This window comes from Cydia amplana, chromosome 16 (genome assembly GCF_948474715.1).
Source record: "Cydia amplana chromosome 16, ilCydAmpl1.1, whole genome shotgun sequence".
NCBI lineage: Eukaryota > Metazoa > Arthropoda > Insecta > Lepidoptera > Tortricidae > Cydia > Cydia amplana.
The window spans coordinates 2,322,959-2,347,293 of record NC_086084.1 but is presented as its reverse complement, the minus strand read 5'-3'; the positions used below and the strand labels follow the sequence as shown (position 1 = coordinate 2,347,293).

Genomic DNA, 24,335 nt, shown 5'->3' with positions numbered 1-24,335 from the left:
GGAGATAGGTGATGTCAGGACATTCGGATATCACGGATATGGATAATATTCATACAAGTCATCGTGAGTAGAGTACATGATCATGACCCGGGAGATAAAGCAATGTATGTACTTAATTCATTTGTTACATGGAAACATATTGGAGATTTTTTAATGTGAACTAAGATCTTACCTGATGAATGACCAAGAAAGTGATGAACGAGGGAAGATACCTGTAAATAAAAACAAAAACATTAAATATGTTGAAGCACAGTACAGAAAATGTAAATTTCATAATTTGATCAGAAAGTAATTTAGTTATTCCTCAAAAATATTCAGAACAGGTCTGTGAAGGATCATCATATAATATGTGGAGATAGGTGATGTCAGGACATTCGGATATCACGGATATGGATAATATTCATACAAGTCATCGTGAGTAGAGTACATGATCATGACCCGGGAGATAAAGCAATGTATGTACTTAATTCATTTGTTACATGGAAACATATTGGAGATTTTTTAATGTGAACTAAGATCTTACCTGATGAATGACCAAGAAAGTGATGAACGAGGGAAGATACCTGTAAATAAAAACAAAAACATTAAATATGTTGAAGCACAGTACAGAAAATGTAAATTTCATAATTTGATCAGAAAGTAATTTAGTTATTCCTCAAAAATATTCAGAACAGGTCTGTGAAGGATCATCATATAATATGTGGAGATAGGTGATGTCAGGACATTCGGATATCACGGATATGGATAATATTCATACAAGTCATCGTGAGTAGAGTACATGATCATGACCCGGGAGATAAAGCAATGTATGTACTTAATTCGTTACATGGAAACATATTGGAGATTTTTTAATGTGAACTAAGATCTTACCTGATGAATGACCAAGAAAGTGATGAACGAGGGAAGATACCTGTAAAAAAAACAAAAACATTAAATATGTTGAAGCACAGCACAGAAAATGTAAATTTCATAATTTGATCAGAAAGTAATTTAGTTATTCCTCAAAAATATTCAGAACAGGTCTGTGAAGGATCATCATAAAACGGAATATATATAAAATAATAAAATTATACTCAAATACTAACCTCAAGCAGATGTGAAGCGAAATCAACTGATCTGAAAAAAAAAAACGATTTAAGTGACGAAAATGCACGAAATTAATAACCAAAGGTAGTACAAAACATTTCAACTCACCATTTCCATATTTCAAGAGCCTATACCCTAATTCGTTTCAAATGAAACTGCAATTACAATAGAAAAATTATAATTTAAAAATTAATTACATTACAGTATAATAAAGGAAAAATTCAGGTTCCCATCCATCGTGTGTGATACCACAACATTAATCTAGTCTAGTATCACCCTTCATACGGAATATTAACAATGCGTATATCGACCAGCAATATTTGTTGAACGTACACTTACAAACTTAATCAGGCGCAAACAAATAAGAAATGGGGTGAATAAAAATTGTAAACGTAATAAAACAGTATTGTATAATGTGGTGTATGTACGTGCGCTGGTTCCGTTACATATATTACAGTACAGATTGCATTTATTTTAGCTAAGACGTTTACAGTTTGTCCAAGTATTGATTTACATCTGGGAGACCCTCCTTCAGCCCCTTTCGTTTCCTCGTGTCCTGCGGAACAAATTATAATAGATTAGTTACAAACATCAGGATGTCACATGTCCTACATATAATTATATAGATGGTCAAGCAGATCTTGTCAGTAGAAAAGGTGGCAAATTTGAAAAATGTAGGCGCGAAGGGATATCGTCCCATAGAAAATTTGAATTTCGCGCTTTTTTCTACTGACAAGATTTGCTTCACCATCTATAGTTAATATAGTTATCTCTAAACATAGAGAAATATAATAAGACAAGAGTGCTCACTCCATACATCAGTTCAGACTATTAATTTCAGTGTCTACATCTAGCATCGAGTAGCGGAACTATCAGTACTGCTACTTGACAATAGATGTAGCACCAACCGGAAAGTCTTATCTCGACAGCATAAGACTTTCCGGTCGGTGCTACATCTATTGTCAAGTAGCAGTACTGATAGTTCCGCTACTCGATGCTAGATGCTAATAGTCTTTTTGGTACTAAAAGTGATGTATGGAGTGAGCACTCTGTATTTTTTTCTCTATGCTCTAAATCAAATTTAATAATTGTATCGCCTGCTCGGGAACTAGCAGTCCTGGGACATAAGGATAGCGGTCCGTATGCAGCGTGACGAGCAGGCGAGTGCTGTACTCTGTGCCCGGCGCCGCCGCGCTGTCACGGCCCGTTACCGCCGGAGCGAATAACGCGCTATAGCGCGGCACTTTTACCGGGCACATTTTTAATTTACAAAGGCAATTTAGGAGTCAAACAACCTCACAACATGCTGCCGCTAAACAATCCAAGCTTCGCGACTACCTCATTACGCGTGCGACGAAACAATGAGACAATACGCAACGCACCAGTAGGGCGAGACCTTTTAGTTTTGAGTGTAAATTCCACTCACTTTATTTTCTAGAATTTCTAGCAACAAAAACTAATATCAGTCGTACATTTGTTTATAAAAAGGATTGTTAGTTTAACGTTCAAGCTAAGGACTCATTTAGGACGGCGCGCGAATTCGTATAAGATTTTAGTTACATTGAGGAACATTGAGATTACATCAATTCAGCATACCGATCAAATGACGCAATGTAATGAAACTCTAAATGAGCCCTAAACGTCATGTTCTTTCAGCATATAATCATAAAATGAGAGCACTTTGATTGTAAGACGGCGGCTAGTTGTAATGATTCTTGGAACCAAGCAGATAAAATACAGTCTTAAACATAGACTAGGAATCCTCTAGACTGAGCATAGTAACGCTACCCCCTCTGCCACTTATACGGTAGTTTTACTCCATCTTCGAGTCAATCTCGTGCTGTGATTGGTCCGCGTCTTTGAACGGACCAATCACGGCACGGGATTCGCTCACCTCGTCCCCCCGCACCCCCGTATTTTTGGCAGCATCGGTTTCATGAAAGAATTGGCCTAAGCTCAGTCTAGAGGTTGGATTGTCAGTGGGGAGCCCCACTTAAATCTTTATTTTATTCTGTTTTTAGTATTTGTTGTTATAGCGGCAACAGAAATAAATCATCAAAATTTCAACTGTCTAGCTATCACGGTTCGTGAGATACAGCCTGGTGACAGACGGACGGACAGCGTAGTCTTAGCAATAGGGTCCCGTTTTTACCCTTTGGGTACGGAACCCTAAAAATCTACTTCTTCCTCTACCTAGCGTTATCCCGGCCTTTGCCAGGGTCCGCTTTCCTACTTGCTTTCCTCCACTTTGCGCGATCCTGGGCGTCGTCTCGTGTGAGCCCGTTCACGCTCATATCTGCTTTCACGACATCGAGCCATCGCTTTTTTGCCTAAAAATCTACTGTGGTAAATAGTGACCTGTACAACGGCGTAGGGCTTGCTGCCCGGCTCGCAGGGGTCCCCGGGCAGCACCTGCCAGTGGTCGAACACGCACTGCGGGAAGGCCTGCCCGCCGGTGTTGGAGCGCAGGTCGGCGGTGAAGCCGAACGACTCGTTGACGGGCAGGTACGCCTTCACCACGAACATGGGCGTGCCCGCCACCTGGGACTCCTCGAACACGTGCCCGCGGCGGCGGTTCAGCACGCCGTAGATACCGCCCACGGCCACTTCGGGACACTGCGGAATACAAGGCTAATTTGTATACATATGCGAAACAAGAAAAAAATTAACTATACATATTAGTTTTACAGGTATCGTCTTGGGTCGTCCCATTCGTTTTTCGTCAATTTCTTAAATTAGTCCTATTCTGCTTTCGTCACTCATTCTACATTGAAAGCCACCGACTATTGTGACGAATGTAGAACGAGTGACGAAAGCAGAATAGGACTAATTTAAGAACTTGACGAAAAACGAATGGGACGACCCAAGACGATACCGTTTTACACACCAGCATTAGATTTAGATTCATTTATTTCTCAATAAGTATTACATGTTTTTTTATTACAATCGAATATAAAGATGAATACATATCAAGATCGTCAAAATATCCACATGATTAATTAAATTATTTATAGAATTAGCAGATAATATATACCTAATATAATTGAACAGTACATGCCTTAAACATTATTAATTTTCAATTTACAGATATAATTACTTAAACAGTTAAAATTACATGTTTGCGGTGGAGTCAGTACTAATTATTTAGGTATTCCTTTATACTGTACACTGTCTTTTTGAGTAGCAATTTCTTTACTTGGCGACTGAAGGTGTTGAAATTAGTTTCGGCTTTAGTTTCTTTTGGCAACTTATTATATATATATATTTTTTTTTTTTTTTTTTTATATTATAACGTTAAACTAATTAATGGCACATGTAGACCATGTAGTGATAATAGTTACTTCAATATTACTCAAATAACATAGGCCTGTTCAGATATTTGTTAGCACCTCAGCCACTCTGATATATTTGATGGCGACTGTACATGGCTTTCGTTTCGCTGCCACCAAGTGTTGGAATGATTTGCCACCACCAGTACGAAATTCTAAAGCCGTGTCCACCTTTAAAATTCACCTCCGTAAATTCATACCGGCCAAACAAAAATGCAACACTTAGGCAACCGTGCACACTCACACACACCAATCGCATAAACATTTACATACATCCACACAAACATACAGAAGACGTATAGGCTAATTTTGATTGAGTAATTTGATTTGATTGTTAATGTTTAATTTTAGTTTTAAATACTTAAGTTTTCCCTTATTTTTGTACATTATTGTGTCCTTTACTGAGTGCCACCTAGTCCATCCACTGGGCCTTAGTGAAAATCAGCGTCGCGGAGTGTGCCACATAGCACATACCGTGACACCTAGCTGAGTGAGGACCATTTAGCGCAACCTCTCATTTTGTGCTTGTTCTCTTTGTTAGTTTTTAAGGTTATGTTATTGTGCTAATAAATGCTTTTCTTTCTTTACAAAAAGGGGTCACACCATGCAGGTAGGTTCTATGGAGTTTACAATATTTTCATTCCTCCCCTTTATAATTTAAATTCTGAATAATCTCAGTGCCGATAATTCGTGTTAAAATTTTAAATATTGTTAGTCCCCCTATTCAGGCAAAAACCCGACATATGGGTACAATGCCAAAACACAGAACTGTCGATCTGCCACGTTTCGGAAAGGCGGTGCCATCAGACATGCTAGCCCCGCTTAGGATAAACGTGGGTACCCATGCAGGAGTGGACTGCAAGCCACAATAAAAACACGAAAAGCAATGACCTCTAAGGGCCTAATAATAATGGCCTATAGTTCGTTTTTTTAGCATTAGAAAAAAGGTAAACAATCTTGATGTGTCTTTTAATTGAAAAACATGTTTTAAAAATAAGTCACGGCAAATATGTAACAATTATGAATCTAATACGATCATTTATATTCTTCTGCTTTCATAAGTATAAGTTACTGATTTTTTAAACGCGTTTTTCAATTAAAAGATGTCAAGATCGCTTACCTTCTTGAAAGTTCTTTCTAATGCTAAAAAAACGAACTATAGTAACAATCGTTTTAGGAAAATCGTCACATTCGCAACTTAAATGGCGATACATTTCTCATTTTACTGTCATCTTCAATATAAACAAGTACACTTTTATATTTCAATTACGTTTTTGCTTTTCATATTTTCATTGTTCAACCAATTTAAATTCCAGTTTTAAAAGGGAAACAAAATATAAATTGGTCGACGTAATTCGTAAATGAGACAGTATGTATGTATCAGACAGGACAGGGCTTGTTACCTGAATCTCGCACAGGTAGTAAATGAGACAGTATGTATGTATCAGGTAGGACAGGGCTTGTTACCTGAATCTCGCACAGGTAGACGGGCTCCATGAGACGCGGCTGCGCGGTGAGCAGGCACGCGTACAGGCATCTTCTTGTCGTTGGAATGATCTGACCGCCACCTCTGCAATACATTACACTTGCTACAATCTCGATCAAGTATTCGATTGAAGGTATTAAAACTTTCAAAAGCTAAGAGTATTTGGATTAGGTGTTGTTTTTTGAGTATTCTAGAAAAGAAATGTGATAAGAGAAAATTATTTCTGGCTGTTAGACAAGGTGTCCTAGTTACAATTTGATTTGAATTTGTTAATGTACAAACACTGAAACAGGCTTCCATTTTAACAACTGCCCAAAATAAATCTCAGGGCCATTAAATAACGTCGTTATTAGTAAACAAACACTATGACCTCTTTTGACCACCGCATACCACGCAATAGTTTAATTAAACCTTAAGGATTTAAGGATCATTTTATACCGTAACCGTCGGCTACGGCCGACTGTGGCGGTCAAAGCTCGGGTTAAAAATAATAGAACAAGGTATAGTCAGCTAGAAAGGCACCTGTGGATAGCGTCGGTGTGTAGCGTGACGTCGTAGATGTTGAACCGCACGCCGCGCAGGTTCTCCTCGGCCATGACGCCTTCCTTGGCGGCCCACTGGAAACCGGCCACCACCGAGTCCTTGATCTCGTTGAGGTACTGCACGCCCTTGGAGCAGTCCACCATGAGGTTGGGCCCGGTGCCCTCGGGGCCGAAGCACCAGATCTTACGGGCCTCGGTCACGTCGTATTCGTACTTATCCGACAGGTAGCGAGCGCGGGTCTTGAAGTCGTCGCGGGGGTTCACTTTTCCCTGGATGCGACAAAAAACAACGTTACATTATTATAAATGGAAAATAATACTACTAAACACAAACCTTCTTAAATCTTCTCGGGGCAGAGGTGTAGGGTAGGGTTTTATTTGACGTTCATAAGCGCATTGTAATTATGCCTACTTGAATAAACTATCTTTTATCTTAAACAGACAGATGCGTGTTATACTTTTATGCTTATATTTAACAAGTATTCAAGGCAAAGTAGTTACTTATTTTTACAAGAGTCGTTTTATAAAAAGGTTTCATCAAATTTGGTTTTTCAAAGAGGCAAAAAAATCGGCCAAGTGCGAGTCGGACTCGCGCACGGAGGGTTCCGCACCATCAACAAAAAATTGAGCAAAACAAGCAAAAAAACGGTCACCCATCCAAGTACTGACCCCGCCCGACGTTGCTTAACTTCGGTCAAAAATCACGTTTGTTGTATGGGAGCCCCACTTCAATCTTTATTTTATTCTGTTTTTAGTATTTGTTGTTATAGCGGCAACAGAAATACATCTGTGAAAATTTCAACTGTCTAGTCTAGTCTGTCTATCACGGTTCGTGAGATACAGCCTGGTGACAGACGGACGGACGGACGGACGGACTGACGGACAGCGGAGTCTTAGTAATATAGGGTCCCGTTTTTACCCTTTGAGTACGGAACCCTAAAAACCAATTCAAAAACCTTTTATAAACAACAACCTGGAAATCAGCACTTGAAGAAGGAATATAAGGCCTGAGATACTCTTGTAAGTTTTACTTACGTAAGTAGCAAAACTATTTGTTAGAATGAGATAACGACGCTCATCTCTCAAACTTACAAGTGTATCTTGGATCTAAGGGTATGGGACGGCTGGAAGTAAAGGGGTGTAAATAACTGCCAACTCCAGAAGTCAGTGAAGATGCTTGTAAATAACTTCCCAAGCCCAAACGTCAGTAAAGAGAGCATGCTTACGTCATCAATGTCCTCGGCCAGCCCGTCGGGCATGGGCTGAGCCTTCATGAAGAGCCGGTTGTGCTTGTTGGGGGACTTGGAGAGGCACATCTGGTCGGACTCCTCGGCCACGGTCTCGCGGTACGACACCACGGGGTCGGACTTCTTGATGGGAATGCAGGCGTGGTCCTCCTCCAGATCCTACACAACCATTACAAGTGTTAAAAAAAATCTCGATTTCAGACCGATCAATCAGGGTTAGAAAGGATAATTCAATGATAGTTATCTCGATAATTAATAAATCATAATTATCGATTTGATACTAACTTAATTTAAAACCTAAAATATAAAAGACACCCCAATATCTTTTTTTACTATCAAAGAATTCAAAGAAAATAAATATAGCACCATCCATACTAGGGATAATTATCCGATATTTAACGCGATACTTGTCAAATACTATAATTATCTGGATAATTTCGAACCCTGCGATCAATCCATAAAGTTAGTAACATTTTAGTCCGTCGTCCGATATAGGCCTGTCAGTTGTTCGGAGCTGTCAACTTTTTGTTCTAACTGACAGGCCGATATCGTCAGACGGACTGTTAATCAGTGGGCCCCTTTAGGCTAAAATGTTACTAACTTTATGGATTGATCGCATCCAGTGGGCCCCTTAAAACTGCGTATGTAGGCGTAGGCGTAAAGCTTTGGATTCCTCCGAAAACGGTGCCGTCATATGACGGCCGTCATATAGCGGCAGCAAAAGACGGCCGTCTTTACGGTGGCGACATGTGGAAAGTACCACGGCGTCATAACACACCGTCATCCACCAAGGTCAAAGCGGCAAATTTGAAAAATTTAGGGGCGATGGGATAACTTCCCATAGAAAATTTGAATTTCGCGCCTTTTCCTACTGACAAGATTTGCTTGATCATCTATAATTTACTTGGAGGATGAAATATCATCAGAAGAGGAAAATAATCGTAGTACGGAATCATTTATTCAAATCTCGTGTCATTTATTAAAAATGGCGTCACCGCTATCTAATAAAACGTTCACGAAACTATCGACAAGGTCATGACGGCCGTCATCTTACGTTACGTTGACAATCAACGTAACGTAACGCCGTCTAGGAAACCGCGCCATCTTGTTTACATAGACAACGTTCTAGTGACGTCAGTCAACGCTATATAGCGGCCGTAATATGACGGCACCGTTTTCGGAGGAATCCAAAGCTTTAGAAAGGATAATTCAATGATAGTTATCTCGATAATTATCGTGATTTTAATGCCTCATAATTATCGATTTGATAATAACCTAGAATTTTAAACCTAAAATATAAGACGCCCCAATATTTTTTTTTACTATCAAAGAATTCAAAGATAAATATAGCACCATTCCATACTATGGATAATTATTCGATAATTATCGGATAATTACCGCGATACTTATCAAAGACTATAATTATCTGGATAATTTCGAACCCTGCGATCAATCCATAAAGTTAGTAACATTTTAGCCTAAAGGGGCCCACTGATTAACAGTCCGCCTGACGATATCGGCCTGTCAGTTAGAACAAAAAGTTGACAGTTCCGAACAACTGACAGGCCGATATCGTCCGGCGGACTGTTAATCAGTGGGCCCTTTAACCCTTTAACCGCCAGAGTCTGATATATAAGACATTACATATCCAGCTCATTTCGCCACAGTCTGATAAATAAGATAAAGATCTGATTTGGTTTTTACAGCACATTTATAACTCCCGTAACTATGCCAACGTTACTCCGCGTGGTACAATTACTGTCGGTGGCGACACGAGCACGCTCGATCAAAAATTGCTGGCGGTTAAAAGGTTAAAACTGCGTATGTAGGCGTAGACGTTAGCCAGTAACATAGTTTTCCTTAATTAAAGTATAATATGTGATGTGTTACCTTAAGACAGATCTCAATGGGTTGGTGGCACTATTCAACTCTACCAGGAAGCCTAGCAGACCCTTGATGTTGCTGACAACTTCTGGCAGAGAACCCCGGTGAGCAGAGGTGTTGTGCCCGGTACTATATGTGATGTGTTACCTTAAGGCAGATCTCAATGGGTTGGTGGCACTATTCAACTCTACCAGGAAGCCTAGCAGACCCTTGATGTTGCTGACAACTTCTGGCAGAGAACCCCGGTGAGCAGAGGTGTTGTGCCCGGTACTATATGTGATGTGTTACCTTAAGACAGATCTCAATGGGTTGGTGGCACTATTCAACTCTACCAGGAAGCCTAGCAGACCCTTGATGTTGCTGACAACTTCTGGCAGAGAACCCCGGTGAGCAGAGGTGTTGTGCCCGGTACTATATGTGATGTGTTACCTTAAGGCAGATCTCAATGGGTTGGTGGCACTATTCAACTCTACCAGGAAGCCTAGCAGACCCTTGATGTTGCTGACAACTTCTGGCAGAGAACCCCGGTGAGCAGAGGTGTTGTGCCCGGTACTATATGTGATGTGTTACCTTAAGACAGATCTCAATGGGTTGGTGGCACTATTCAACTCTACCAGGAAGCCTAGCAGACCCTTGATGTTGCTGACAACTTCTGGCAGAGAACCCCGGTGAGCAGAGGTGTTGTGCCCGGTACTATATGTGATGTGTTACCTTAAGGCAGATCTCAATGGGTTGGTGGCACTATTCAACTCTACCAGGAAGCCTAGCAGACCCTTGATGTTGCTGACAACTTCTGGCAGAGAACCCCGGTGAGCAGAGGTGTTGTGCCCGGCACTATATGTGTTGTGTTACCTTAAGACAGATCTCAAGATGCAGCTCCCCGGCGCCGGCGACGATGTGCTCGCCCGACTCCTCGTTGATGCACTGCACCATGGGGTCGGACTTGGCCAGCCGCTTCAGCCCCTCCACCAGCTTGGGCAGGTCGGCCGGGTTCTTGGGCTCCACGGCCACGCGCACCACGGGCGACACGCTGAACTTCATCACCTGGGGACATATTCATAGGGTCCAATCAACTATTTCTTCAGAGATGTGACTTATTTGAAATACTTGTATTTAAAATGCAAATACAAAATGCAAAATACCTATTTTGTATTTTGTATTTAAATACCTTTTGAAAAAAACTATTTTGTATTTTATTTGAAATAGTTTTTGGGACCTATTTTCTATTTTCAAAATACAAAATACTTTTATCACGACGACGTTTTTATCACACTAACGAGAGGCATTATACTAGCTGTAAAACATTATAAATCTAAATTAATGCTTTTAAAATTTGTCCGTTATAAACCATCATCCTTCCGGTTAATATGAGCAAACAACTAGAAATTTTCACTTTAGATAGAGGACTGATTGACACACTGTTTTCAAAGAATAAAGAGTCTTCAATTCGGATATTCTGAGTAATACTTTTTAATTCAGACTAGGTATTCACTATTCAGAGTACCTTTTATCGCAAAGTATTTGTATTTTTAAAAAGTATTTTGAAAATACCTATTTCGTATTTTGTATTTTAAATACAAATTCAAAAACTATTTTGCATTTGAAATAGTATATCAAGGAAGTATTTGTATTTTGTATTTAAATACTTTTTATAAAGTATTTTTCACATCTCTGTATTTCTTGTTGTTATTCTGTCCCATCAGCGAGGAGACAATAGGAGCATAGATTGTTAGAACTGCTGTACCATGTTCTACTAACATGCTCAGTAGATGTCCCATTATGGAAAGGTCTTATAACTACCATAAAATGCAAATTTAGTTCATTTAAATACGAAAAACCTAGAATTTTAAGAGGTACTCAGAAGACCGTAACCATAGCAACGTGTGACAAGAAAAAGTTGATTAACCCAATAACGTTAAAACTTGGTGTTTAAAATGTTTTCTATGAAAAGAACTTCTGTAAGTACCAACTCAAAATAAATTATTATATTTGGACAGGTTTAATGGATGTACATCAATGAGAGGATGTCTGTTGTAATCAGAAAGCTTATGGTGGCTCAAGTTACGTTAATAGTATTTTTAAAAGTTGCCGAAAATTTAATTAGACAAAAAAATCTATTAGATTATAGAACCTGCTCACACAATTTTACGAGAATAAGTTGAAAACTATTAATTATATAATTACCTTCATGTTGTGGGCGTTCTTGAAGGTGGTGATGGTACCGGTCTTGACCAAGAACTGGTCGACTCCGACCAGACCGCAGATGTTACCACAGGGCACATCCTCGATGGCCTCCACATAGCGACCCATCATGAGGATGGTACGCTGGATGGTCTTCTCATACACATCCTGTACAAAAAGATAGTATTTCAAGCATGTCAATAAACTGTATGAAGTGTAAGGAGCTTTATGAATCACTACATAGTATAAAACAAAGTCGCTTCCCGCTGTCTGTCTGTATGTATGCTTAGATCTTTAAAACTACGCAACGGATTTTGATGCGGCTTTTTTTAATAGATAGTGATTCAAGAGGAAGGTTTATGTATAATTTGTTAACCCGTGCCATAGAGAAATATAGTAAGACAAGAGTGCTCACTCCATACATCAGTTAGACTATTAATTTCACTATCTACATCTAGCATCGAGTAGCGGAACTATCAGTACTGCTACTTGACAATAGATGTAGCACCGACCGGAAAGTCTTATCTCAACAGCATAAGACTTTCCGGTCGGTGCTACATCTATTGTCAAGTAGCAGTACTGATAGTTCCGCTACTCGATGCTAGATGCTAATAGTCTTTTTGGTACTAAAAGTGATGTATGGAGTGAGCACTCTATGTATTTTTTTCTCTATGCCCGTGCGAAGCTGGGGCGGGTCGCTAGTTAAAATAATAATTGTATCGCCCGCCCGGGAACTAGCAGTCCTGGGACATAAGGATAGCGGTCCGTATGCAGCGTGACGAGCAGGCGAGTGCTGTACTCTGTGCCCGGCGCCGCCGCGCTGTCACGGCCCATCACCGCCGGAGCGAATAACGCGCTATAGCGCGGCACTTTAGCCAGGCACATCAAGTAAAACAAGATGGCGGCTTTGGTCGCCATTTTGAATAACCAGCTGTAGCTTACCTCTTTCTTGCCGGGCTGGAAGTTGGGGCCCATGATGCGGGCCTTCTGTCCAGTAACGACCTTGCCGGAGAACACGCGGCCGAAGGCGTAGAAACGGCCCTTGTCCGAGGTCGGCACCATCTTGGACACGTACATCATGAGGGGAGCCTCGGGGTCGCACGTCTAGAAACGCAAAAACATATTTAGAAAATATATTTAGGATGTGTTTTTTTGTGATTTCTCATTATTTAGATGTAATTTGAAGTGTTTCTTCCATTAATGGGGTCATAAGCTATAGAGTTCACAACCAATTCCGGAAAGAAATAATAATTTAAGTCCACTTTGACACCCAGAAACTTACTAAAGTAACTGGCAACACTTGGGACTGATTTAGACGACACTAAAATAAGCCCTTTGACCGCCAAAGACGTCAAAAGACGCGCGCGGTTACAGCCTAATATCAACCTTCGTGCGTTCTGGCAAGGTTCACAATGATGCGCCGCGCAAGGTAAGCGTGGCGTTCAAAAGGTTAAACTGGTATTTCTTTTTAATCTTTAGCGTCGCTGTGCACATTTTGAGGTGGGGAAAAAATGTTAAACTCGCGACAGATCACGTGACCGTAAGACGGACACGTGACCTGATCGAAAAACTTACAATGTCATTGAGTTTTTCTTTATTGATTTAAATGCCATCTAGTGAGTTTCCATCTAACTGGTATTAATATAACTCGAGTACTAACAGTGATGTGCTTAGGGGTTTCAAGTAATGCGACGAAAAACGCTAGATGGCGTTAACCTCAATTATACATAGTGCTGCAGACATTTTGCAATAGTGATTGAGTTTTCATTTTCGCTCCCGGAGTGCAACCCGTTGTTTTTTATGTCATGTGTACGAGTTTCACCTTCCCTGAAAGATTATAAATGTGTATTGAAGATGTTTACCTTGATACCGATAGCGGCCTCATCGTCATGGGGTCCCTCGTACAGCATCTCCATACGGTACTTCTGGGCCACCACGGGCGACGGCAGGTGGATGGCGATCATCTGGAGCAGCGCCTCTCCGGCGGGCAGCCACGACCGCATCACAACCTATACAAAACATTACCAATTTAATATTTGTACAAGGACTGTAGGGCGTTTACAGGACAGATTTGAAGAATTTCAAAAAAATATGGAGATTTTTAAGGCTAGATTTGCAAAGTTAAAATTAAAAGTACATATCAATCAATCACTCAACTACTTGGAGACAGAAGCTATACTGAGTAATATTTTATAATAATGTACGCAAAAGCTTAAGTGTAATTTTTAGTAATTTTATAACTTGCATGCTAAGTATATCTACCTATTAAGTAACTAAATCCAGATACTGTACAAATCTAACTGGTTCCCCGCGATACAGGTCTCACCTAGTGCGGGGGCCCCTGGTAAATATGTAAACCATAGTTTATTGGTAAATGATTTTTTTTTTTTTTTATATATTTATCTTAATAGTAACCTATCCTATCTATTTGAATACCTACTGGTTTAAACTTAAATGAGAGTGTATCTTCCATAAATGGGGTTATAAGCTACATAGTTTACAACCAATTCCGGAAAGACTGATGCTGTAAGTCCACTTTGACACCCAGAAACCTATTTTAAGTAACCGGCAACACTTGGGACTGCATTTTATTACAGTAGCAAAATAAACCTTTTTCAAACTAGATGAAATGATTATATAGCAAATTTAGTTTGTAGCTAGGCGTTAAAATTAGACATTCTTTCGTTTCGTGTAATCATACTATAATAGCATTCAATATAGAGATGGGCCGAATATTCGGTAATTATTCGGTTAAAGTACCTAATACTCAGCAAATATTTTTTTTATCATGTTTTGTTGCAAGTACTCTCTGGCATCAGGTTACGTTTTCCCATTGGCAATAAATCACAAGATGAGACATGTTGAATCCATAGGTGTTTTGATTATTTGGGAAGTGTTGAAAATGTGTTTGCATTGTTGAACTGTTTGGTTCTAGGGAATTGCCTAGGAAGCAATTCATCTTTAGCTGCTAATATAATTAAAGTGTTTTCAAATGGTTTATTAGAATGATACAATAATTTGGCTGAATATTCGGTTCGTTAAGATCTAAACCGAACATTCGGCCGAATATTCGTATACGGCTATCTCTAATTTAATAGAATCTGGTAAAAGGGTGGATCAACTATTTCTTGTTGTTATTCTGTCCGGCCAGCCAAGAGACAATAGTAGCATAGTTTGTTAGAAGACACTGTACTCCACCTTCTTCTGACACGCTTGGTAGGCGACCCTCAATGGAAAGGGTTTATAAGTATCACAAAAAAGCGTGTTTGGTGAATTTAAATGCCTAAAAATCAGGTTTTAAAGAGTGACCCAGGAGAACGTAACCATGGCAACGAGTGACAAGAAAAAGTTGATTCACCCAAAAAAGTAAACAGATCTGATAGTGTTACCTTGAGGAGGGCCTTGCCATCCTTGTCCGCGTCCTCATGCTTGAGGGTGACTCCGATCTTCTTGAGCAGGGACTCGACCTCGTCCTTCTTGAAGTTCATGATGGCGTCGAACACCTTGTAGATGGGGTCCAGCACGTACATGCAGAACGAGCGCTTGTTCTCCGCGTCCTTCTGCTTCGCCCACTTTTTGGTCTTGGCGTTGAAGAAATTCTCACCCCACAGTCTGTTGAGACGTTTGTAACAAGTTCAATGTTGAACGTAAGGGGTCATCCGTTAATTACGTCACACGAATTTCTAGGTTTTTTTACCCCTCCCCCCCGCCTTGTCACACTTGGTCACATTTGGCAAACCCCTCCCCCCTAGTGTGACTTCACGTAAGGAAGTACCTAAGTATTATCAATATTTTCTCAAAATATTTTTGACGATCTAAATATTAGTAATTTTATAACCCAAAACTGGTTAGGAAAGAAAAACGAATAAAAGCGATTATCGTTTTAAAAACTTGTTATTTAAATGTACAGCGAATAAAATAATTTAAATAAATTTTCGGTTACTGATGAAGTTAAAGTGACGTCACAAAGTTTGCGTCTCCCCCCTCCCCCATGTCACAATATGTCACATTTTCTTGACCCCCTCCCTCCCCCTAAACGTGTGATGTAATTAATGGATGACCCCTAAACATGTTTGGAATGTTTACGGATTTTCAGTTAATAATGTGGATGATAGCCAAGATGCCAATCGTTTGCGCCGTAGCGAACGAAACTGTAATGTCTTTCTCTCACTCTTCCATATTAGAGCCACAGAGAGACATTAGCGTTTCATGATTCAGCCCTGTTCAAGATTATTGCTATATTTTGGGTCTAAAAAGTAAAGTCATTCATTAAACATCCAGCACAGAAAATATAGATGGAACTGGTTCAAATAAGTAACTCTGTTAAGAAATTAGATCTGTTAATTTGTTAGAAATTAAGTTGAGAAAAAGCAGTACTTATGTTTTTTTTTCTAAAGGTTAACAGACTAATCCACATATTGATAATCATAATTATAATGTTCGTCCTTTTCTGCCACCGGTGTATAGAACAGTCTTTACCCAGTATCAACAGGACGAATAAATAATGTTCGTCCTTTTTGCCGCTGGTGTACAGAACAGAAATCTTTACCCAGTATCAACGGGACGAAATATAGTGAACAGTTGATCACTACCAAGTTCAAAATAGGTATACTTTGATAAACAAACCACAAGTTAATAGCTTTCAAATCTTAGTTTCAATTTGAATAAAATAATCTAGTGAGATGATTTATCTCATCAGTTGAATGTTTATTACAGATAGTTTACTGTGTAAGATCTTGACATGAATCTGACCATACAATCTAACAATTTTCACTGTGCCGCCATAACTTTCAAAATTATAGCTAGAGGAAAGTTTGATCATCTAGTTTTATTTTTAATTGGGTTGAATTGCTTTAGTTAGAAATACTTACGTGACAATAGTTGTTTGTTTTAATGGAGAAAATGTAGGATATTGGGCGGCACAAAGTTATCTGCAGCAAGCTGCAGCTGCAAAGCTACATCATGATTTGAATTGAATCAAATCATGATGTTGTTTTCAAGCATATTAAAACGTAATGTCTACATGTTTCCATGTTTCCCAGCTTCAAGTGCATTTTATTTAGAGCCAATGAATTACCTGTTCATGAGCTTGACAAGGTCGATCTTGAACTTGTCGGCGTACATCTCGGCGAACTGCTTGAGCGTGAAAGCCCAGCCATGGAGACCGGAGCCGAAACCGACGGAACCCTTGCTCGGGTCCACGCGGACCTCACCTGCAAGCAAGTGCACGAAGTGAAAACGTAGTACGAATACATAAGTGGCGTCGGTTGGATGTGTCCCCATCTGTCCCCACACGAGACAAATTCATGAGGCGGGGACAGATGAATACGGCAGATGAAAATGATCCATATGAAAACAATTAAATCCCATCTGTGCCCAGCGCACACACCATCTGTTAGGGGTGTTACTTTTCTCATTACACAAGTCTGAATGGTCTGGACCCAGGCATGCCTTGGAAAGTGAACCAGATTCAAACATGCCCAACCCTTTGCAATCATGGCTTATTTTTTTTTTGTTGTATAGTTCAGTCTATTTCTTTTGCTGTGCATTATTTCCTAAATTGTCAAGATAATTAAAGAAAGAGTGACCTGGAAGGCTCCATGGTGCCCTGAGCCCAACAGTGGAACAAAATAAGTTGATATGATGATGATGATGAATTGGAGCATTCTGAACCGCTTAAGGTTTTATGCTCAAATTGAAACCCAAGGAAAACACATTTAACATAACCCGATTTAACAAGTTGAACAACATGTTATGTTGAACAATTTGTAACTACAAGTCATTGTCGCGACCTTGACGTTATCACTCGCGCGATCCGCTAACAAGGTGATAGATAACAAAGAAAGCTGCCAACAACAAAAACTTGTCCTTTGGTATTTGTAGGGCAGATAAACAGCTGCAAGTAATTAAATGACCGTCTATCAAATATCAAAATTCATAAAAATTTACAGCGTAATGTAAGATGTGTATTGCACTGTAGACTTGTGTTTAAAATGAAACATATTTAACTACAACATTGTTGCAATATTTGCATGAAAGAACCTCATTTATTTAACAAAACTTTTATTTCACTTTCATTTCCATTTCCGTTGACGACCGGTCTGGCCTAGTGGGTAGTGACCCTGCCTGTGATGCCGCGGTCCTGGGTTCGAATCCCAGTAAGGGCATTTATTTGTGCGATGAGCACAGATATTTGTTCCTGAGTCATGGTTGTTTTCTATGTATTTAAGTATTTGTATATTATATATATCGTTGGCTGAAGCGCTGGTGGCCTAGCGGTAAGAGCGTGCGACTTGCAATCCGGAGGTCGCGGGTTCGAACCCCGGCTCGTACCAATGAGTTTTTCGGAACTTATGTACGAAATATCATTTGATATTTACCAGTCGCTTTTCGGTGAAGGAAAACATCGTGAGGAAACCGGACTAATCCCAATACGGGCCTAGTTTACCCTCTGGGTTGGAAGGTCAGATGGCAGTCGCTTTCGTAAAAACTAGTGCCCACGCCAATTACTGGGATTAGTTGCCAAGCGGACCCCAGGCTCCCATGAGCCGTGGCCAAAATGCCGGGACAACGCGAGGAAGAAGATATATCGTTGGCTGAGTACCCACAACAGAAGCCTAGAGCTTACCGTGGGACTAAGTCAATTTGTGTAAAATGTCCTCTAATATTTATTTATTTATTATTTCCAAATGTTAAAAAAAACTTGTGCAATACCAATACATGCACGAGTCACTAACATATGTTTACAACCTTCGGGTACAATAGGCTAACAGCTATGCTACACTAGCTATATTGAAGTCAAATCTAGTGGCTGAAAGTACATGTAGATGTACATCACATGTATACACTATTTAGTGCAACTGTTCTTTGTTCTGTAAATAAAGGCCATTTCATTTTATTTTATTTATTTTTTACACTATATAGTGAGGAAATGCTGACTGTTCACTGCCCGCAAACCAAAAAAGCGGCCAAGTGCGAGTCGGACTCGCCCATGAAGGGTTCCGTATTTAGGCGATTTATGACGTATAAAAAAAAACTACTTACTAGATCTCGTTCAAACCAATTTTCGGTGGAAGTTTACATGGTAATGTACATCATATATTTTTTTTAGTTTTATCATTCTCTTATTTTAGAAGTTACAGGGGGGGGGACACACATTTTACCACTTTGGAAGTGTCTCTCGCGCAAACTATCCAGTTTAGAAAAAAATGATATTAGAAACCTCAATATCATTTTTGAAGACCTATCCATAGATACCCCACACGTATGGGTTTGATGAAAAAAAAATTTTTGAGTTTCAGTTCGAAGTATGGGGAACCCCAAAAATGTATTGTTTGTTTTCTATTTTTGTGTGAAAATCTTAATGCGGTTCACAGAATACATCTACTTACCAAGTTTCAACAGTATAGTTCTTATAGTTTCGGAGAAAAGTGGCTGTGACATACGGACGGACAGACAGACGGACAGACGGACAGACAGACAGACAGACATGACGAATCTATAAGGGTTCCGTTTTTTGCCATTTGGCTACGGAACCCTAAAAATCTCCCTGCCAACAGAATTATTTCACAAAATCAAAATAGTGCCCAATAACATCATCCTATTCTTTATTTTTCACCAGTTGAAATAATATAACTGAAATAGCGCTGGAAGTCGCCAGCAACATGCTGAGGTGAGACCATTTCGTGGCACTTTATCCTTTTATGTTCCTCTGTTATGTATAATTTTCTATTTTGTGTTTGTGCTCATGAATAAAATTATTTCTATTCTAAATAAGTTTTTAAAAATAATATTATCTAAAAGTCGATCAAAAGACTTACCCATGGGACCACCATCGTCGTTGTAGGTGGCAATGATGACGTTCACGTTCTCCACAATACGCTGGAAGGTCTGGTAGAGCTCCTCCGACTCTAGCTGCAACTCCAGCAGCGCACGGTCCATCTTGTTCATGAACAGGATGGGCTTGATGCGCTCCGCGATGGCCTGGCGGAGCACAGTCTCGGTTTGTACACACACACCTGGAGAATAGGTCGTATCAATATAGATTCTTTGGTCGAGTGTTTTTAGCAGGAATTATTTATTACTCAGATGGCCGTTCTGAAGATCTTCAATGGAAATTCAGTTTTTAATGGTAAGAACAATCATCATTTGAAGTTGTATTGCTTTTTTTTAAAGGGTGAGAGTTGATGGATTGTAAGTAAGTAAATACTCTTTATGTAACCTAGTTAGTCCTCACAAAAACACTGAAAATAGATCATGTTCAAGTATCAAGTGTTTTCGCTATTAATTAGACAATGAGGAAGTGTTGATGCTTGCACCAAGTACTCTCTGCAAGGATGCTGTGAGAAAGAGCTTCCTGTAGCTATATCATGAAACTAAAGCAGTCATTCTTAACCAGTGATCTACAGACCCCTGATGGTCCCAAAACACACCAGGAGAGGTCTGCGAACTAATGCACAGAACAACCATGTTGACATTTAATTTCTAAACAGTTGGTGCAACTGGCATAAATAGTTATTTTCGATACAAGTGCGAAAAAGAGGAAATTCGAAACGAGTGGTGATAAATTAAAACACGACCGAATTACCTATTCGCAACTCGTGTCGATTTAAAACACTCCCTTCAGACGTGTTTTAATTTATCGCCACTCGTTTCGACTTTCCACTTTTTCGCACTCATATCGAAAATAACTATTTTTCATGTAATCCCTCGTCACTGAAAGTTTAAGAACAACTAAACAAGATGGAATATCATTACACTCACCAGATACACAGTCTACTACGACCAAAGCACCATCGGTGACACGGAGCGCGGCCGTCACTTCAGACGAGAAGTCAACGTGCCCGGGCGAGTCAATCAAGTTAATCAAGAATCCCTTCTCGCCCTTTTCACACTGTTCGGGGTTGGTGATGAACACCATGTCCTTCTCTTCGAGCTCGAAGAACATGGAAATAGCGCTGGAGAAAGTAACATGTGTTAGTTTTGAGGTTAGAATTTGAAAGCAACTTTTTTATAATTTATTTTTTTGTCAGATGGCCGTTCTGAAGATCTTCAATAGTATTCGGCTTTTAATGGTAAGAACAATCATCATTTGAGGCTATATTGTTTGTTTTTATATGATTGCACAATGCATCGTAAATGCAACTATCAAATGCAGTGACAGGTATGGTATTGATTTTGTGCAAATAAACCTAATTACTAGTAACCGTTAGTACCGTTGTACTCATGGTCTTTACAGTCGTTGTCAGTTGATCAAGAAGTTAATGACTCCCGCAAAGTAAAAATAATGGTCACATATGACAAAGGTTACACGGACATATGAAGCAACTCACGTAGACTTGATGGTGATGCATCTGTCCTGTTCATCCTTGCGGGTGTCGGTGAAACGAGTCTCGCCGGCGCGGGCTCCGGCGATAATACCGGCCTTTGAGACCAGCGAGTCCGTCAGCGTCGACTTGCCGTGGTCGACGTGAGCGATGACGGACATGTTGCGGATGTTCCGCTTCTTGTCCATCATCCCGCGGATCTCGTCTACGGTGAAATTCACCTGCGCAAACCAGAAAACACGTCAACATATCGCCAAGTCTTGAGCACAACACAGATGGGCATGCACTGTCACACGCACGTTTCATTTTTAACGTAAATAAAACTCCGATGTTTTCTTTTGAAGGTCCAACTCTTCAGCTTCAGTTTAGTATTAATCACTGGCACTTAAGAGAGATTTGCACCGACATGGTATCGGTGAAATACGTCATCGAACTACAAAGACGGTCGTGAGAAGAACTAAGTTTTATTTCTTCGTTTTCAAAGAAATGCCGAAAATAAACTCGCGAAACGTTAATACATATGCACCGTATCACTTCTCTGAACACGATTATGAAGTTAAATACTCACCATTTTGGATGGTTTTAGATTCTACTTTCAATAAAATAAACCACCATACGCCAACAATGGCGTACGCTTGAAAAAGGCCCTTTCGTGGGCCGGATACGTCCACCTAGACGTCAGTCAATGTTGAACCATAGACAACAGTTTAGTGCTGCCACGCAATAAAAGATACCGGTTTTTGCTTAGTCAACGAAGATATAAAATAAGCCTTTTAACAATGAGATAAGGTGTAAAATCAATTGATACATGTTTTTCTAAGCCATAAACAATCGTCAGAAAAGTGACCAGTGGAAAAAAAGGGCTTTTATTTAGGCCATTACACACTCTCAAAAGCAAATCATAGTTCATCAAAGTTTTGGTCATCTTTGATTTGATATCCTGCCCAAAATGAAAATAAAGATAATTATTTAAAAGGTTTTTTTTTTATTTAATGAAATTAATACTATTCTTTCTTTGCAAATAAAGGTTTCGATTTAAAAGCTTACTGGCGTTAATTCCATGGTCCTATTAAAATCAGTACAAAAATAAAGAAAAAGAGTAATATTGCTACTCAGACCTAGATGGCACTAAACAATAAATATTAACATAAGAACTCGTATGGAAACTACTAGTCAATAGATGGCGCTAAGAGGCTCAAAAATATTAAAATACTGTGTTTGTAATTATTAAAAAAAACTATATGATAAAAAAATAACTGTTATGGAATCCTTACATAAAATTGATAACAATTAGTTTCAATATTATTTTGATAGGTACATGATGGATACAAATGTGCCTATGTTGTACGTTGTACAGTGCTTAGTGGATGCCGGGTGTAGACAAATTTTGGCATACGAGGCCGTGGCGACACGCTAGTTCCGAGAATTGCGATTGTAGGGTGACCGAGGCTAAACGACCTAACTTTCGCAAGCTCATATCTTATTTAATTTTTGTTTTCTAATCACAACTTTAAGGTACTGTACTAAAGTCGAAATTTTATAACATTCTCAGCATGCTACAGGCCATTATAAAGGTCACCCGTCATAATGCGTTTCGTGCTACTTATTATGCCCTAGGTGCGTTGATTTTGGGCTGGGTAAAGGGCAACGGTGGCATGTGTCGTGAAATTTTATAAGGGCCATACACGTTGCCCTTGGAGTTTAGCGTATGTTAGGTGTTAATCGTTTTTAAAAGACTTAGGCCCACTTACACCAACCACGGTTAGCAGACTGATCAACGTCACGCAGCAGAGATCTATGAAACTTCATATCCTTAACCTTGAACAGTCACAGACATGTCACAGACGGTTTGGTGCAACCGACCCTTCGCGCTGGGCCTTCCGCGATAGGTAATCAAAATCCCATTATCTGACTCTCTATTACTCTCGAACTTAATTAGGAGCACTTAAATACTCAAAAGCGTCTAAACTCTTTTAAATCCACTTCTCAGATAAGAAGTTTATAAGAAGCTGCAGGCTTAGCAAGTTAGCACAGGAGCCGCGCGACAGTATCTCGCCCGCCGCCCGCGTGATAGACTACCCTTTCCTAGGGACGGGTAATCTATCCCGCGTGCGAGATACCGTCGCGGCACTGTGCTAGCCAGGCTGGTTACATACCATCGCTAGCATGGGGAGTTTGCGAGCTCCCCATGCTATTGACATGATATTGGCCATGTCAAAAGCATGCTAGCATGAGGCGTGTATTCCAAAAGTTAAATCATAGTGATGTACGTGGCTTCTCGTGAAAAGCTGAAAGTTTACTTTCTAATTCTGGATATCAGTATACTAAGGTACGGAACACTTTCCGTAATTCGCTCTTAAGCGTGTGAGTCAGCGTAGCAAGTGTAACAACAGCAGCTGCAGAACAAGTGATATTCATGCCTAATTAATGGTGGAGGCTGGAGCTCCGCCAATAGAGGGCGCTGCGAGCGCTGCACATATTCATTCTGTAAATTATGTATGATTTAAAAAATTTGTACATTGTAACAAGCAAACGAGTTCGAAACTCAACGGTTCACGTGCTAAAACAAGTAAGTTAGGGCCAGATGCACTAACCACAATTAACAGACGATCAACGTCACGCAGCAGAGATCTATGAAACTTCCCATACAATAAAATTTAGCGAACGGTTTAACGGTGACAGACGGTTTGGTGCACCCGACCCTTAGGTACGTATTTTTAAGTCGAAGATTCGTCAATCGTGAGTCTTCGATTAGGAGCTGCATTCGATCTGGCGCTGGACTAATTGATCTCAATTTGATTTTATTATGCAGTGTATCTCGCGTCTCGCTCATTTATATGTATACGTACTACCTTCTGCGGCTTCTGCCCGAAACTGGTGTCCTTTCCAGGGCCTAAAGGCTTCGTCACACAAGCGCGATTTCCGGGCGCGGGGCAGCGCGTGAGCGGGGCGTGAGCGTTTTATATGTAAAAGCGGCGCGCCCCGCTCACGCGCCGCCCGGAAAACGCGCCTGTGTGACGATGCTGTAAAACTATCTCCTTACCATATTTCTTCTAAATCGGTTCAGCGGTTTAACCGTGAAGAGGTAACCTGTAACACTGTAACAGACAGACAAAGTTACTTTCGCAATTCGCATTTATAATAATAGGTAGTAGGAATATCATAATCGGATCATCTGAAGCCTTTGGTAATGACATAGAGAAGTAATGATGACATTATTTACTGCCTATAACATTATCATTAGATAATGAGAT

The 24,335-nt window shown here is 40.0% G+C and overlaps 2 protein-coding genes across 2 annotated transcripts in view; one reads left to right on the top strand and one right to left on the bottom strand.

The window, feature by feature from the left end:
- LOC134655325 (uncharacterized) overlaps positions 1-24,335 on the top strand; it is a 113,820-nt gene that overhangs the window by 26,541 nt on the left and 62,944 nt on the right. The gene's annotated exons all lie outside the window — the stretch shown is intronic.
- Positions 1,248-21,798, bottom strand: LOC134655376 (translation elongation factor 2). The gene is made up of 15 exons (XM_063510830.1): positions 21,650-21,798; positions 21,088-21,302; positions 20,519-20,712; positions 19,576-19,773; positions 16,833-16,968; positions 15,145-15,367; positions 13,618-13,764; positions 12,698-12,859; positions 11,759-11,923; positions 10,427-10,618; positions 7,670-7,849; positions 6,424-6,713; positions 5,883-5,985; positions 3,445-3,702; positions 1,248-1,642 (listed from the first exon to the last, which is right to left on the bottom strand). Exons 1-15 carry the CDS (start codon positions 21,650-21,652, stop codon positions 1,574-1,576), a joined length of 2,535 nt encoding a protein of 844 aa, XP_063366900.1. The 5' UTR covers positions 21,653-21,798; the 3' UTR covers positions 1,248-1,573.

Excerpts from the sequence above, each read along its gene's own strand:
- LOC134655376 (XM_063510830.1), bottom strand. Across the intron at positions 16,969-19,575 it reads CGACGATGGTGGTCCCATGG|GTGAGGTCCGCGTGGACCCG; the intron begins GTAAGTCTTTTG and ends ACTTGCTTGCAG. Across the intron at positions 7,850-10,426 it reads ATCTTGAGATCTGTCTTAAG|GATCTGGAGGAGGACCACGC; the intron begins GTAACACAACAC and ends ATGGTTGTGTAG.